Source organism: Carcharhinus amblyrhynchos, chromosome 10 (genome assembly GCF_965287045.1).
Source record: "Carcharhinus amblyrhynchos chromosome 10, sCarAmb.v2.hapA, whole genome shotgun sequence".
Lineage (NCBI taxonomy): Eukaryota > Metazoa > Chordata > Chondrichthyes > Carcharhiniformes > Carcharhinidae > Carcharhinus > Carcharhinus amblyrhynchos.
In genome coordinates, this window is record NC_137333.1 from 74,164,260 (window position 1) to 74,179,297 (window position 15,038).

Here is a 15,038-nt window from a genome sequence, read left to right on the forward strand (position 1 = left end):
TTTCACCTGGAAGGATAAAGGCAGCAGATACATGTGAACACCACCACTAAGTTCCCTTCCAAAACACTCACCATCCTGACTCGGAAATATATCGCTGTTCCTTCGCAGTCACTGGAATTTCCTCTCTAATGGCATTTTGGTCAACCCACAGCACATGAATTGCTGCAATTCTAAAAGGCAGCTCACCACCACCTTCTCAAGGGCAACTCACATTGGGCAATAAATGCTGGCCAGCCAGTGATGCCCATGTCCCACGAATGAATAAATTTTTAAAAAAGTTATCAAAACTTCTACACCCAAGCTCCCAATTTCATTATCCTGCTAACTACTTCCTCAGTTTAACAAGATCTCAATGTCCTCTTTGCTTGTAATTTGAACTTCAAACATTAAAACATTGTCCACATATACAGGCCACTTCACAACTTTGTACATCCCAAGCTTGCAACATGCTCAGGCCATATGTTCCACCACATGTCCTTCACTCTTCCTAAACTGCAAATTTTAAACAAAATATGGCACAACTGTGTATATACACAAGTTAAATACAAACCCAAATTTCCTTAGGGTTGACTGTGGTTGACTCCCTATAAATTAGGTGGGTTGTGGTAAGATGCAAGGTTCCAGTCGTTGACTTGTTACTGCTAAAGCGATCTAAACACTTCACCTGCTCCACCTGCAAGAACAATTTGAAAAACAAATATGACACATGAAGCATGGAAATATGGGATTAAGTACTAGACAGTCATCCCACAGTGCAGTACAAACAGGTCCAAATTCAATAGGTATGATGGGCCAGAAGGACTTCAGTGTGTGAAATTCTATGATGTTTTAATTCTGGGTAGCAAAACTATCACAAAAATTAAGAAATATTACACACTCAAAGTATCAGTGATGGGAATCACAAGGGAGTGGATGAGACCAAGTACTCAAGGTGGAGCTAGGAAAAGGCAAAAGAGAATAGATGGCTATGCCAGGCAACTCATTTGAGACATGGTGACAGTTGATTGGGACGTCTTTCTCTCCAACTCTCAAATTTAAAAGTCTCCAGTGTCTTCAATAACAGGTTGAAAAGTCTCATTTTACTTCAATAGCAAATGGTGCCATTTGTGTGGCAGGTCCGACCAGTCACGCAATATTAAAATCCAATTTGTAATAAGCAGTTTTATTTATTTTAACCTTCCAAAAATATTAAAAGATAAAATGGAGTGCTGGCATTTTTGGCAGGAATGCTGCTTGCCTCTTCATCAGCTCAGGCTTGGATGTTGTCCAGATCTTGCTGCACGTGGACACAGACTGCTTCAGTATCCAAGGCATCGTGAATGGCACGAACACCGTGCAGTTGTCATTGTTCCATAACTCAGACATGGACAGAAAGCAGAAGAGCATTAGAAAACACTAAAGTGAATCTTGCCACCCTGGCTAAAAACACACAATCCTTATAAGATTTTCTAAAAAAAATTACATTTCGAAATGTGCCAAGTTCTCACTTCTAACCTTATGATGGAGGAAAGGTCATTGACGAAGCAGTTCTGGATGGTTGGGTCAAGAACAATACTCTAAGGAATTCCTGCAGCAACGTCTGAAACTGAATGGGTCAGAGATATAACAGTGCTAAGAGCATAGCATCAGTTACTGTGTAAACGGAAAGCAGCAGGACTGAAGAACATGGCACCATCTACCTCAGAGCTGAAGGAGCATGCAACTAAGAATGGTAACAGTGCACAAACATACTGATTGTTATAATTAAAAGAAGAGAAGCAGGACAAAAATATCCTAAAGGAAGAAATTATGTGCTATTCTTGGAGCTATGTGTACACATTTAAAAAGCTAGTTTCACCAAACCACCACATCTCAATTTGTGGCCATAAAAATGTAACAGTATCAGAATTGTAAAATATTCAATATGGACAATATCATCTCAAAAAGATAACATTGAAAATATTGTGTAAAGCTTAGCAACTGTTCTGTAGAAGTAGTTAGGTAAATACTTTTGTTTTAAGAGTCTAAGGAGACATAGTGGAGTACACCTAGTAATCCAGAGGCCCTGGCAAGCTCTGGGTACATAAATTCCTGATGTGGAGATGCCAGCGTTGGACTGGGGTAAACACAGTAAAAAGTCTGACAACACCATTCCACCAGCTGATTTGAACCCAAGTTCAATTAATAAATTCTCAATAATGATGACCACAAAACTGACATTGACTGTCATAAAAACCCATCTGGTTCATTAATGTGCTTTAGGTAATGCTATACTGCCATATGTACTACTTGGTCTGTTCTACTTGTGATTCCATGTCCACAGCAACGTGGTTGACTCAATTTCCCTTTGAAGCGGCCTAGCAGTTGCCTCAGTTCAGGGGCAACGTGGAATTGGCAGTACAACCATTCCCATGGAAGAATAGATTTGAAAACTTTGGGAAAAAAGGTTCTTCGCAACACAGATGTGCAAAAAGCATAGAATGGTGATACTGGGAACTTTATGTTAAAGCAAAAAAGAAAGAGGGAGAAATTTCTGAAATCTATTCAGGAGAACTTCCTTGATTAATTTGTTCTCAGACCAAGTGAGGAGGCGGCCTTACGGTTCTGGAGAATGAGATTAATGAAACAATTGTCTAAATAATTATAACAATCAGTATGTTTGTGCACTGTTACCACTCTTGGTTGCATGTTCCTTCAGCTCTGAGGTAGATGGTGCCATGTCCTTCAGTCCTGCTGCTTTCAGTTTACACAGTAACTGATGCTATGCTCTTAGCACTGTTATATCTCTGACCCATTCAGTTTCAGACATTGCTGCAAGAATTCCTTAGAGTATTGGAGAATGCTTGGGTAAAAGTTAACATCTTACCATTTCGATTTGATTAGCAATGGAGAAGAGCAAGGAGCAATCTGAAGTAGAACTCTGGTGACTCAGTCATTCAGAGTATTCAGATGTTAAAGATATAAAGGAATATGGTGGGAAAATGGCTTTAAGATTGAAGATCAGCTATGCTCAAGGGGCCAAATGGCTTACTCCCATCCCTATGTTCTAAATTGGTAGAGAAATCAATTCAGTGAGATGAGAAAGAATCAGCGCAGGGTAAAATGGAACCAAGGTCTGACAAGGAAAACAGGAAAGGAACAATTTTTAAGATGATATTTCAGACACAGGCTAGGTACATTCCAACAAAGAGGAAGTGATGGAACCACAGTAAGGGGGAATGACAAGAAATTATAGAATTCTATAGTGCAGAAAGAGCCCATTCAGTCCATCAAATCTGCACCAACCACAATCCCACCCAGGCCCTCGCCTACGTATTTACCCATTAATTCCTCTAACCTATTTACCCCGGGACATAAGGGACAATTTAGAATGGCCAATCCACCTAACCCGTACATCTTTGGACGTTCTTTATCAAGGGATTCAGAATATGAAGAAACAAAAGTGCGTATGATGCCTGTCAGATGAATTCTTCAACTGAGATGCAGATCAGATACAATAAGTTGAGAAGGGAATTTAAGGAGGATATAAGATTGGTAAAGAGAGAATAAGAGGATAGAATAGCAGTTAACAAAAGATAAGGGTTATGTTAATTGAGGAGAGCCAGCATGGCTATGTAAAACACAGATCATGTTTGACCAGTCTGAAGTTTTTGATGAAGTAGAAGGAAATGCAGTGGGTATTGTCTATATGGTTTTTAAAGAAAAATGTTTGACAAAGTACCAAATAAAAGGCTAGAAACAAAATTGAGCTTCTTGAATAGCATAGTCAGTGTCGACTTGGATTTAAAAAAATTGGCTCAAGAATGAAAAACAACAAATCATGGTAAATGTTTGTTTTTCAGAATGGAGTATAGTAGCCAGTGGTGTTTTGCAACCCATCCAGGGTTGGGATACTGGAATATAAAGTAAAAATTTGCCTATGCTACCAAATGTGAAGGTATGGAAAAATGAGAGGACAATACCAATCGATTACAACAACATGTAGATAGACTTGCAGAAAGGACATAAGAACATAAGAAATAGGAGCAGGAGTAGGCTATCTAGCCCTTCGAGCCTGCCCCGCTATTCAATAAGGTCATGGCTGATCTGTCGCTGCTCAGTTCCACTTTCCCGCCCTCTCCCCATAACCCTTAATCCCCTCTCTTATCAAAAACCCATCAACCCGCGTCTTAAAAATATTTAGCGAGGCAGCCTCCACCACTTCAACGGGCAGAGAATTCCAGAGATTCACCACCCTTTGAGTGAAGAAGTTCCTCCTCAACTCCGTTCTAAACCACCCCCCTTTTATCTTGAGGCTGTGCCCCCTAGTCCTACTGTCTTTTTTGAGCGGGAAGAGTCTTTCCACCTCTATCCTATCCATCCCATTCATCATCTTATACATCTCAATGAGATCTCCCCTCATTCTTCTAAACTCTAACGAGTACAAGCCCAGTTTATTCAGCCTCTCCTCATAGCTCAACCCCCTCAACTCCGGTATCAGCCTAGTAAACCTCCTCTGCACTCCCTCCAAGGCCAAAATATCTCTGCGCAGGTGCGGCGCCCAAAACTGCACACAGTACTCCAGCTGCAGCCTCACCAATGCCCTATACAGCTGCAGCAAGACCTCCCTACTTTTATATTCAATCCCCCTCGCTATGAAGGCCAGCATCCCATTCGCCTTCCTGACCACCTGCTGCACCTGCAAGCTGGGTTTTTGCGACTCATGCACAAGGACCCCGAGGTCCCTCTGCACCGTCGCCTGCTGCAGTTTTTCGCCCCGTAAGTAATAGTCCTTCCTACCATTCTTCCTACCAAAGTGGACCACCTCACACTTGCCAACATTAAATTCCATTTGCCATTTCCTGGCCCATTCGCCCAGCCTATCTAGATTCTTCTGCAGACTCTCCACACCCTCCGCACAATTTGCTGTTCCCCCAATCTTGGCGTCATCAGCAAATTTCGACACCCTACACTCGGTTCCCTCCTCCAGATCATCTATATAAATGGTAAAAAGCTGAGGCCCCAGCACCGACCCCTGGGGGACTCCACTAGTCACCATCCGCCAATCCGAATAGCACCCGTTGACCCCCACTCTCTGCCTCCTATTTGACAACCAATCCTCTATCCACGCTAACACCCTACCCCCAACGCCATGGCCCTCGACCTTCTGCAATAACCTCTTGAGGTACTTTGTCAAACGCCTTCTGAAAATCTAGAAAGACCACATCCACCGGCTCTCCTCTATCCACCGCCCTGGACACATCCTCATAGAACTCCAGTAAATTTGTCAGACATGACTTCCCTTTAATGAAACCATGCTGCGTCTGCTCTATCAAGCAATTCCCTTCAAGATGCCTCGCAATTTCCTCCTTAATGACAGATTCTAACATTTTACCTACCACAGACGTTAAACTAACCGGCCTATAATTCCCCGCCTTTTGCCTGGCACCCTTCTTAAACAACGGTGTAACATTAGCCGTTTTCCAATCATCCGGCACTTCCCCGGAATCCAGCGACGTCTGGAAAATAACCACCAAGGCATCAGACATATGGCAGATCGAATTTAAAATATAGAAATTTGAGGTGATGATTTCAAAAGGAAATTTGATAAGCACTTGAGAGAAATAAACTTGCAGGGTTACAAGGATAGAGTGAGGAATGGTACAGACTGGACTGCATGACAGAGTGCTTGCACAGACACAGGCTAAAAGACCTCCTACTCTACTCTTTCCCTAATTCTATGACTGCATTTCCAAGATGAGATATGGATTCTAATAGGAAACCTTTAAAAAAAGGGAGGAAAATATAGAGAAATGTTATTTTAAGAATGACATGTAGATCCAAAAGTTGTAATGTTACAAAAATTACTCAAGTTTTATTCATGTTGTGATCATAACCCACTCTCCCATTATTGGTAACTCAGTGCAGTCATACTTTTCCTCCTTTTGTGCTGACATATTCTGAATAATCCTAAACAAACCTGCATCATATATGGCATTGAGAAACAGACTCTAATTAGAGGCAAAGGGAATTTAAGATATCCAAGATCTTGCATGAGTTGGACATTGTTTCAGTTCACTATTTACTAACTCCATTTGTTGATAGCTCTTCAATTATATTCAATCTATTATGTTCAAAAACAATCACTTTACAGTGATATTTATCCCATGAGGCACCTTGGGACTGTATAATATGATGTTACTTGAAGACATGTATCTCTATTCAGAGAGGATGCAACTCCTTGCCTAGTCCTTCTCAAAATAGGGTGGTTTGATAGGTCACTTCAAACGACAGAATCACAGAACAGAAGGAGGCAATTCAGCCCATCATGTCTGTGCTGGCTCTCCAAAGGAGCCATTCACTTGTCATTCCCCTGCTTATTCTCTCTTTTCGGATAATAATCTGCTTCCCTCTTAATTGCCTCAATTGAATCTGCCGCCACAACTTTCTCAAGCAATGCATTCCAGATTGCAAACACTCACTGTGAGAAAGCATTTTTCATGTCGCCATTGTTTCTTTTGACAATTATGCCCTGTTTCAATCCTTCCAACAATGGGAACAGTGTTCCCCTATCTACTCTATCCAGATCCCTCATGATTGTCTACCTCAATCAAATCTCCTCTCAAACTTCTTCTTGAGGAAAACAGCTCCAACTTCTCCAATATAGCTATGTAACTGAAGTTTGTCATTCCTGAAAATACGATGTCAATCTGCACTCTCAGCTAATGCCATCACATCTCTCCCAAAACAGTGCACAATACTCCAGTTGAGGCCTAACTAGTGTTCATAAAAGTTTAGCACTATCTTCTTGCTTTTGTATTTAATGGCCCGATTAACAAAGCCAAGGACACTGTATACTTTAACTGTTCTCTCAACCAGTCTTTCCACCTTCAAAGATTTATGCACATCCAGATCCCTCTGTCCCTGCAACCCCTTTGGAATTGTGCCCTTTATCTTATATTGTCATTCCATATTCTTCCTATCAATATGATCCACCACACTTTTCCACATTGAACTTCATGTGCCACTCGACCTAGTCTACCAACTTTTCTATATTGGTTTTGAGGTTTTATACTATCCACCTCACCATTCACAAGATTTGTATCATCCACAAAATTGAGCCCTGTACAAAGGTCTAATTCATTCATATAGATCACAGTGGCATAGTGGTCAGCACTCCTGCCTCACAGCTTCTGGGACCTGGGTTGACTCCCAACTTGAGTGACTGTGTGTGGAGTTTTCACATTGAACTGTGGGAGGAAACCCACACAGACAAAGATGTGCAGGTTAGGTTGATTGGCCATGCTTAATTGCCCCTTATGTCCCAGGATGTGTCAGTTTGAGGGATTAGCAGGGTAAATGTGTGGGCATATGGGGACAGAACGTGGGGAGGGATTGTTGTCACTGCAGACTCAATGGGCTGAATTCCCTCCTTCTGCACTATAGGGTTTCTACAGTTTAAGAACTCTATTATAAACTTCACACTGGTCCAAAAAAAATCCTGACGTTATGTTCCTTGTCACTCAGCCAATTTCCATATATAGAAGTTATAACTTTGTTCACACATTTGTCATGCAGCACTTTTTCACATTTATTGTTAATCTGTAGAAAGCAAGGGGGAAAAGGTGCTAACAGAAGACTTGGAACAGGACAAGTGATGAAAGTACAAATAAAAACAGACACAGCTGAAAGGAACAAGTCACTTCACAAATCTGGTTTCTATAAGCTGCTCAACAAACAGCAAACATTTTAAGTTTACTTATTAACGTCACAGTAGGCTTACATTAACATTGCAATGAAGTTAGTGAAAATCTCCCAGTTGCCACACTCCAGGAGAATTTAGCAAGGCCTGTGCACCTAACCAGCACATCTTTCAGATTGTAGGAGGAAACCAGAGCACTCAGAGGAAACCCACACAGACACAGGAAGAACATACAAACTCCACACAGACAGTGACCCAAGCCAGGAATCAAACCCAGGTCTCTGGCTCTGAGAGGCAGCAGTGCTAATCACTGTGTCCGCTATGCCACACATAAAACCAGCTTAGTTCAAGTACAAAGCAACTACAAATTTGTCAGAGGTAGTTTGCCAGCTCCACAATACATTTCCAACAAACAATATGCATCTATCAGTGACACATTAACCAATACATAAGTAGAACTGATGTACACAACACAGACTATGCCCTCATGTCACCACCTTACCTGAAGTCGCACTGGGAGCTGAAATATGCACTGGCTGATTGTAATTGCTGCCTCTACAGTCTTTTCTGAATTGCCTGTTCAACAAGTTCCCAGATACAGTTAGTAACGCCCTGGCTGCCTTCTCTCTCTCGGTCACCATTACACCGATTTATTCACCTAAAACCTGACATTCTTGACAGGGCCCAGAATAAACCATCACTGAAAAAAAAACGCTGCAAAACACCATATAACTTAAAACACTTCTCCAGTCCCACCTTGGGGGTTATGATGTGCTCCATTTTAATTGCGGTAAACAGAGGCAGATAAAACTTGTCCTTTCTGCAAACACCACCTCTCCGAAACCCACCGCGCCTGCGCCACCCCTGACAGATAACCTTTCCGGTTCCGGTCGCTGTTGCTCAACCACGCCCCCTACAGCCTGGTCTGTGACCAATAGAAGCCCCCTTCCTCCAGTAACCAAAAGGAGCTCGTTCCCCCAATGACCAATCGGAGTCCCCTCCCCAATGACTAATAGGAACCACTAACCAATAGAAATCTGAACCTCCCCCCTTCTCCAGTGACCACTCTTCAATGACCCATAGGAACCCCCTTTTCAGTGGCCAATAGGAGCCCCTCTCCAGTGACCAATAGGAGACCCCTCCAACGAACAATATGTCCAAAGCCCCCTCTGCATCAATAGGGAGCTGAGCCACCTCATCAGTGACCAATAAGCTTTTTGCTGGAGCTGAACACCCTCCCCCCAATGACAAATAGGCTGAAGCTTGAGCCTCTTCTCCAGTGACCAATAGGCTGGAATTGAGCCCCCTTTCCAGTAACAGACTGGAACCGAGCCCCCTCCTCAGTGACTAGTTGGTTCCCATTAACTTTTAAAATGATCAACCCACTCATGGTTATACTTTACTCCTTAAAGGGACACTCTATTTTCCTAGGATCAGTTCTTAGCTCACAAGGGTTTCCTCACTTGGAACATTCTCCCCGTGCTTGCGTGGGTTTTCTCCAGGTGCTCCGACTTCCTTCCACACCCTAAAAACATGCTTTTAGGCTGATTGGTGTTAACAAACTGTCCCTAAATTAGACCTCCCTTAATCTGGCACACTTAAAATTCTCCAAATATGCACCCCTTTATTGTGGACTCCAAGAGGCCTGGACAAAAGTCGTAGGTAAAAGAAGGATTGGAATGAGGCACTCACTGAGTGTTGAAATGGGCGGCACACTTGTAGGGCCGAAGAGCCTGTTTCCTGTGCTGTGTTGTTCTTTGTTTGTTCTTTGAAACTCCTAATCCCAGAACTGGCTTTCAGACTAAGCACACTAAGAAGTAGTGTCCCAGATGCAGCAAAGTAAGAATGGCCCTATGCACCTGATGAAGGAGCAGTGCTCCAAAAGCTCATGATTCCAAATAAACTTATTGGACTTTAACCTGGTGTTGAGAGACTTGTTACTGTGCCCATACCAGTCCAACACTGGCATCTCCACATCATAGCTACCATTGTTTCACAGTGAGCAACACAGGGCTTGGGAGCAGGAATAGGCCATTCAGTCCATCAAGCCTGTTCTACTATTCAATATTATAAAATGTTATGGCAGATCTGGCTGTTTTCTCAACCCCACATTGCTGTCTGTCTCCAATAACCCTTGATTCTCCTGACTATCAAAGCTTTGGCCAACACTGCCATGAATAAATTCAATAATCCAACCTCCAATTCTTTCTGGGGAAAATAATTCCATAAATTGAGAGAAAAGATTTCTTGTAATTTTTTGGAGATTCTCCCCTGTAACCAAAGTTAGGCAAATCTTCCAATCTTTAAAAAATCCACAGTAATTCACTTCACTTAATCTGTATGAACACCCGCCCACATTCTGTGTGGTGAACCAAAGAAACTTGCTACCTCTACCTCTCTCAAGATTCTTGCATAATGATCCTGTCTATGATGAAAACCCATAATCTGATTCTACAATATGGATTCTTCCTTGTTAAAGTACATCTCCATGGCAACATGAATCAAATAAGGCTTTTCATCCAGGTAGAAATACTGAGTAATCATCCTCCAGACCCCAAATTCTATTCTATCTTGGATTAAATAGACAGTTTAAAGTATAACCATTTACAAAACCTGATATCCATAACACCTCTCTGGAACTTCCTGCACCTTCCTCCCAGTAAAAGAATCTGGGTCCTCCTTTTGACGTCTACATTCAATTCACTCAGACAGTTGTCGGCACAATTCAGAACAGGTCACATGATCCCCTTTTATTTCTAATTTTGCTCTAAATTAAGTATGCCTGAAGCACAACCTTATAAACCGCATATTTGTAACAAGTGGTCTATTCTCAACCATCTTCAGCTGCTTTATCAATGGCTTTCCCGCCATCATAATGTTAGAAGTGAGGATGATCGCCAATGCTTACATGTTGTTTAGTTCCATTCGCAACTCCTCAGATAATGAAACAGTCTATATCTGCATGCAGAAAGGCATGGACAACATTCCAATTTGGACCGACAGCGATAAGTAATATTTGCACCACTCAGTACCAGGTAATGACCATCCTCAGAAGAAAGATTCTAAGCACTTCCCCTTGACATTCAACAAGATTGTTATTACTGAATGCCCCACCATCAACATCCTTCAGGTCACCATTGATTAGGAACTTAACTGCAGCTGCCATATAAACAATGTAGCTGAGAAAGGTCAAATTCTGAGAATTTTCAGAAGCAACTTACGTCCTGACTCCCCAAAATCTTTCTAATATCTACAAGGCAATAATCTCCATTTTCCTGGATGAATACAGTTCCAACATCATTCAAAGAAGGTTGACACCAACCAAGAAAAAAGAGCCCATTTGATTGGCAGCCCACCCCCATCTGAAACATTCACTCCTTCTACCGCAGATGCATAAAGTAGGTACCATTTACAAAATGCACTGCAGGAACTTGTCAAGGATTCTTAGACAGCACATTCCAAACCTGTGACCATCGAACCCAAAAGAATTTAGATAGGAGGCACATGGGAACATCAGCACCTGTAAGTTCTTCTGCAAGTCACACAATATTCTGACTTGGTCTATGAGTGAAAGCATATTTGTTGTGTGGAGAACAGGGACCAGAATGTTCTCTTCAACCACCTTATCTGGCCATTCAGTGACTTCTCCCTCCGTTACCTTGAGTGGTCCTCCAGAACCTTTCCCCCAATCCACCCCCATCAACACATGTGGTCCTACAGCACTTGACACCATCACCACACTCCCCAACCAAAAAACCCTGTCACCCCGGCCGGTCCTCCATTATGTTTCCTCAAACCATCACAAGGAGTCCTTCAAGGTGTTGTTCCCCAACCACTCCCCTTCCCCAATTACATTTATCCACAGCCTGAACAGTGCACTAATATTAAAAGCAAATTACTGGAAATCTGAATGCTGGAAAAAAACTCAGCAGATCTGGCAGCACCTGCAGAGAGAGAGATAGAGTTAATGCTCTGAGGAAGAGTCATTGGGACTTGCAATGTTAACTCTATTCCTCTCTCCACTGATGCTGCCAGACCAGTTCCTCTGCAAGTCACACAATATCCTGACTTGATCTTGTGTTTTTCCAGCATTTTCTGTCTTTATTCGATTTGTTTATAACTGTCACACATATATTAACATACAGTGAAAAGTATTGTTTCTTGCACAGTATATTTTGCCTGACGTAACAAAACATGTTTTGTTACGTCAGACAAAACATACCGTTCATAGAAAAGCAAATGCGAAAGTGTAGAATGTTGTGTTACAGTCATAGCTAGATGTAGAGAAAGGTCAACTTAATGCAAGGTAAGTCCATTCAAAAGTCTGACAGCAGCAGGGAAGAAACTGTTCTTCAATTGGTTGGTACACGATCTCAGACTTGTAACTTTTCCCGACAGAAAAAAGTGGAAGAGAGAATGTCTGGGTGCATGGGGTCCTTAATTATGCTGTCTGCTTTGCTGAGACAGCAGAAAGTGTAAACAGAGTCAATAGATAGGAGGCTGGTTTGTGTGATGGATTAGGCTACATTCACAACCTTTTGTAGTTCCTTGCGGTCTTAGGCAGGGCAGGAGCCATTCCAAGCTATGATACAACCAGAAAGAATGCTTTCTATAGTGCATCTGTTAAAGTTAGTGAGAGTCATAGCCAAATTTCCTTAGTCTTCTGAGAAAGTAGAGGCATTGGTGGGCTTTCTTAACTATAGTGTCGGCACAGGGGACCCAGGACAAGTTGTTGGTGATCTCGATACCTAAAAACATGAAGCTCTTGATCCTTTCTATTCATCCCCGTTGATGTAGACAGGGGCATGTTCTCCTTTACACTTCCTGAAGTTGATGGCAATCTCCTTTGTTTTGTTGATATTGTGGGAGAGATTATTGTTGATGCACCAGTTCACCAGACTCTCTGTCTCACTCCTGTACTCTGTCTCATCATTGTTTGAGATCCAACCCACTACAGTGGTGTCGTCAGCAAACTTGAAAATCAAATTGGAGGGGAATTTGGCCACAGTCATAGGTGTATAGGTAGTATAATAGAGGGCTGAGAACACAGCCTTGTAAGGCATCAGTGTTGAGGATGGTGTTGTTGCCTATCCTTACTGATTGTGGTCTGTGAGTTAGGAAGTTCAGGATCCAGTCGCAGAGGGAGGTGCCGAGAACCAGGTCACGGAGTTTGGATGTGACTTCTGTGGAAATAATAGTGTTGAAGGCTGAGCTATAGTCAATAAATAAGAGACTGACATAAGTGTCCTTGTTATCTAGGTGTTCCAGGGTTGCAGAATCTGAGTGCTCATCCTGGTACCCCATCCGGGCTAGTCTCTTTCCGTGGGTTGACCTTCGAGAAGGCTGCTCTGACATCTGCGATGGTGACCCCAGATACAGGTTCATCCAGGGCTTCCAGGGTGGAGAGCATTCTCTCACTGACCTCTTGCTCAAAACAGGTGTAGAACGCGTTGAGCTCATCAGGGAAGGGTGTGTTGGAGCCAGCAATTTTACAAGCCTTCATCTTGTAGCATGTTATGTCTTCCAGACCTTGCCATAGTTGCAGTGGCTAGTCTGGAACTCTACCTTGGTCCGGTATTGTCTTTTGGCATCTTTGATGGATCTTCTTAGATCGCATCTGGCTTTTCTGGTCAGTGTCACCTGATGCCTGGAACGCCTCAGGCTTGGACTTCAGCAAGCAGTGGATTTCCCTGTTTATCCATGGTTTCCAGTTGAGGAACATACAGATTTGCACACAGTTTTCTACACACTTACTAGTGAAGTCAGTTACTGCAGTGGCATACTGGTTCAGGCCGATCGCAGAGTTTTAAAATACTATCCAGTCCACTGACTCCAATCAGCACTGTAGGAGTGCATCCGATTCCTCAGACCGACATTGTACGACTTTATTGCACTGGTATTACCCCCTCCGGTCCTAACTAGTCCTTTATTGTATTTACCCACACCTGTTCCTCAAGCACAACAGGTGATGCTGTCCACGGCCCCCTCACAAGGCCTTGCGTCATAGCCCCGCCCCCATGTCCTGTCACACCCACTCCAGGGCCAGCGACTCCTCCTGCCCAATCCTCCACTATCCCGACATGCCGCAGTAGCTTATGCGCCGCCTGATCTGAGCTTGAGGAAAGCCGCCGACTGGATGCTGCATTTAAACGGACTAATCGGCGGCTCGTGTGTCCCGTTAACTGTCGCGGGTTGGCCGGTGGATATTTTGTCCTTTGAGCGGGGGTTTCTTTTGGGCGGTTGGATTGCCTTCCCTCTCTCTCCCTGAGGGAACCAGCCGGGCCTGCGGCGTTTGAGTGCGGGAGAAAGCGGCGCCGCACGGAGCGGGGCGAGCGGAAATCAAGGCCGCGCAACCTTGGCTTCAACTCGTCCATCAGTACAGAATGACAACTGGGTTTGGTTTCGGTACTCCGGCCGCTAACACCGGCAGCTTCTCCCTCGGAACTTCCAGGTGACTAATGGCGGTGCAGGCTTTGTTCTGTTAGATTTCTAAGCGGGATTAAACTGGCGGGTTGAGGCTCAGAGCCAACTTGGGGTTTCTGAGTAAATAAATTAACCAACACGTGCATTTGACAGGAAAATAAATAGCATTCCAGTAAGTAAGCGCATGCGTTGATGAGTTTTTAAATCACCGCACCACCTTATTGATAGTTTTACTTTTATTTTTCAATTTTGTACACATTATGAACTGATACACCAGACTTGTTCCTGTGCATTAAATTGGCAAAGCTTTCTTCTGAGGTTGGCAGATGGGTGAAAGAAATTCATCGAAGATCCTTAGGCAGCACCTTCCCAACTGATGACCACTTACATCTAGAAGGGCAGGGGCAATAGATGCATGGGAACACTGCCACCTGCAAGTTCCCCTCCAAGCCACTCGCCATCATGGACTTGGAAATATATTGCCATTCCTTTGCAGTTGCTGGGTCAAAATCCTGGAATTCCCTCCTTAAGGCATCATGGGTCAACCCACAGCACGTGGACTGCAGTATTTTGAGAAGGCAACTCACCATCGCCTTCTTGAAGGCCATTAGGGGATAAGTGAAAAATGCTGTCTAACTGATGATATCCATGTCCCATATTGAATAAAAATGACCATAAAAGGCTACAGCACAGAAGCAAGCCATTTGACCCCTTGTATTCTTGGTTCCTACAAATAAAACTTAGTTTGTCTAACTTCTGCCCCCCACTCCCCCCCCCCCCCCCCCAGCCCCTAATGGTACAGTAGTTCCATCTACAATTTTGTTTCCACAAATAATTTTCCAATTGCTTTTTAAAGTCACGATTGAAGCTGCTTCCACCATTCTCTTATGAGGTGCCTTCCTGATCCTAACCATTCATTGTTTATAAATGTATTTTCTTCTGTAGTCTTTGGTTC

The 15,038-nt window shown here is 43.2% G+C and overlaps 2 protein-coding genes across 4 annotated transcripts in view; one reads left to right on the top strand and one right to left on the bottom strand.

Annotated features, from left to right (window-relative positions):
- The window catches only part of mtmr6 (myotubularin related protein 6), a 56,256-nt gene extending 47,754 nt beyond the window's left edge, over positions 1 to 8,502 (bottom strand). The window contains exons 1-2 of the mRNA XM_080197355.1: positions 8,417 to 8,502; positions 551 to 673 (exon numbers count right to left, since the gene is read on the bottom strand). Coding sequence (XP_080053481.1) covers positions 551 to 673; positions 8,417 to 8,440 — 147 coding nt within the window. The 5' untranslated portion in view covers positions 8,441 to 8,502. The remainder of the gene's footprint in view (positions 1 to 550; positions 674 to 8,416) is intronic.
- Positions 8,503 to 13,739: 5,237 nt separating this feature from the next.
- The window catches only part of nup58 (nucleoporin 58), a 53,679-nt gene continuing 52,380 nt past the window's right edge, over positions 13,740 to 15,038 (top strand). For all 3 annotated transcript variants that reach the window (XM_080197356.1, XM_080197357.1, XM_080197358.1), the window contains exon 1: positions 13,740 to 14,111. In XM_080197356.1, coding sequence (XP_080053482.1) covers positions 14,044 to 14,111 — 68 coding nt within the window. In that variant the 5' untranslated portion in view covers positions 13,740 to 14,043. The remainder of the gene's footprint in view (positions 14,112 to 15,038) is intronic.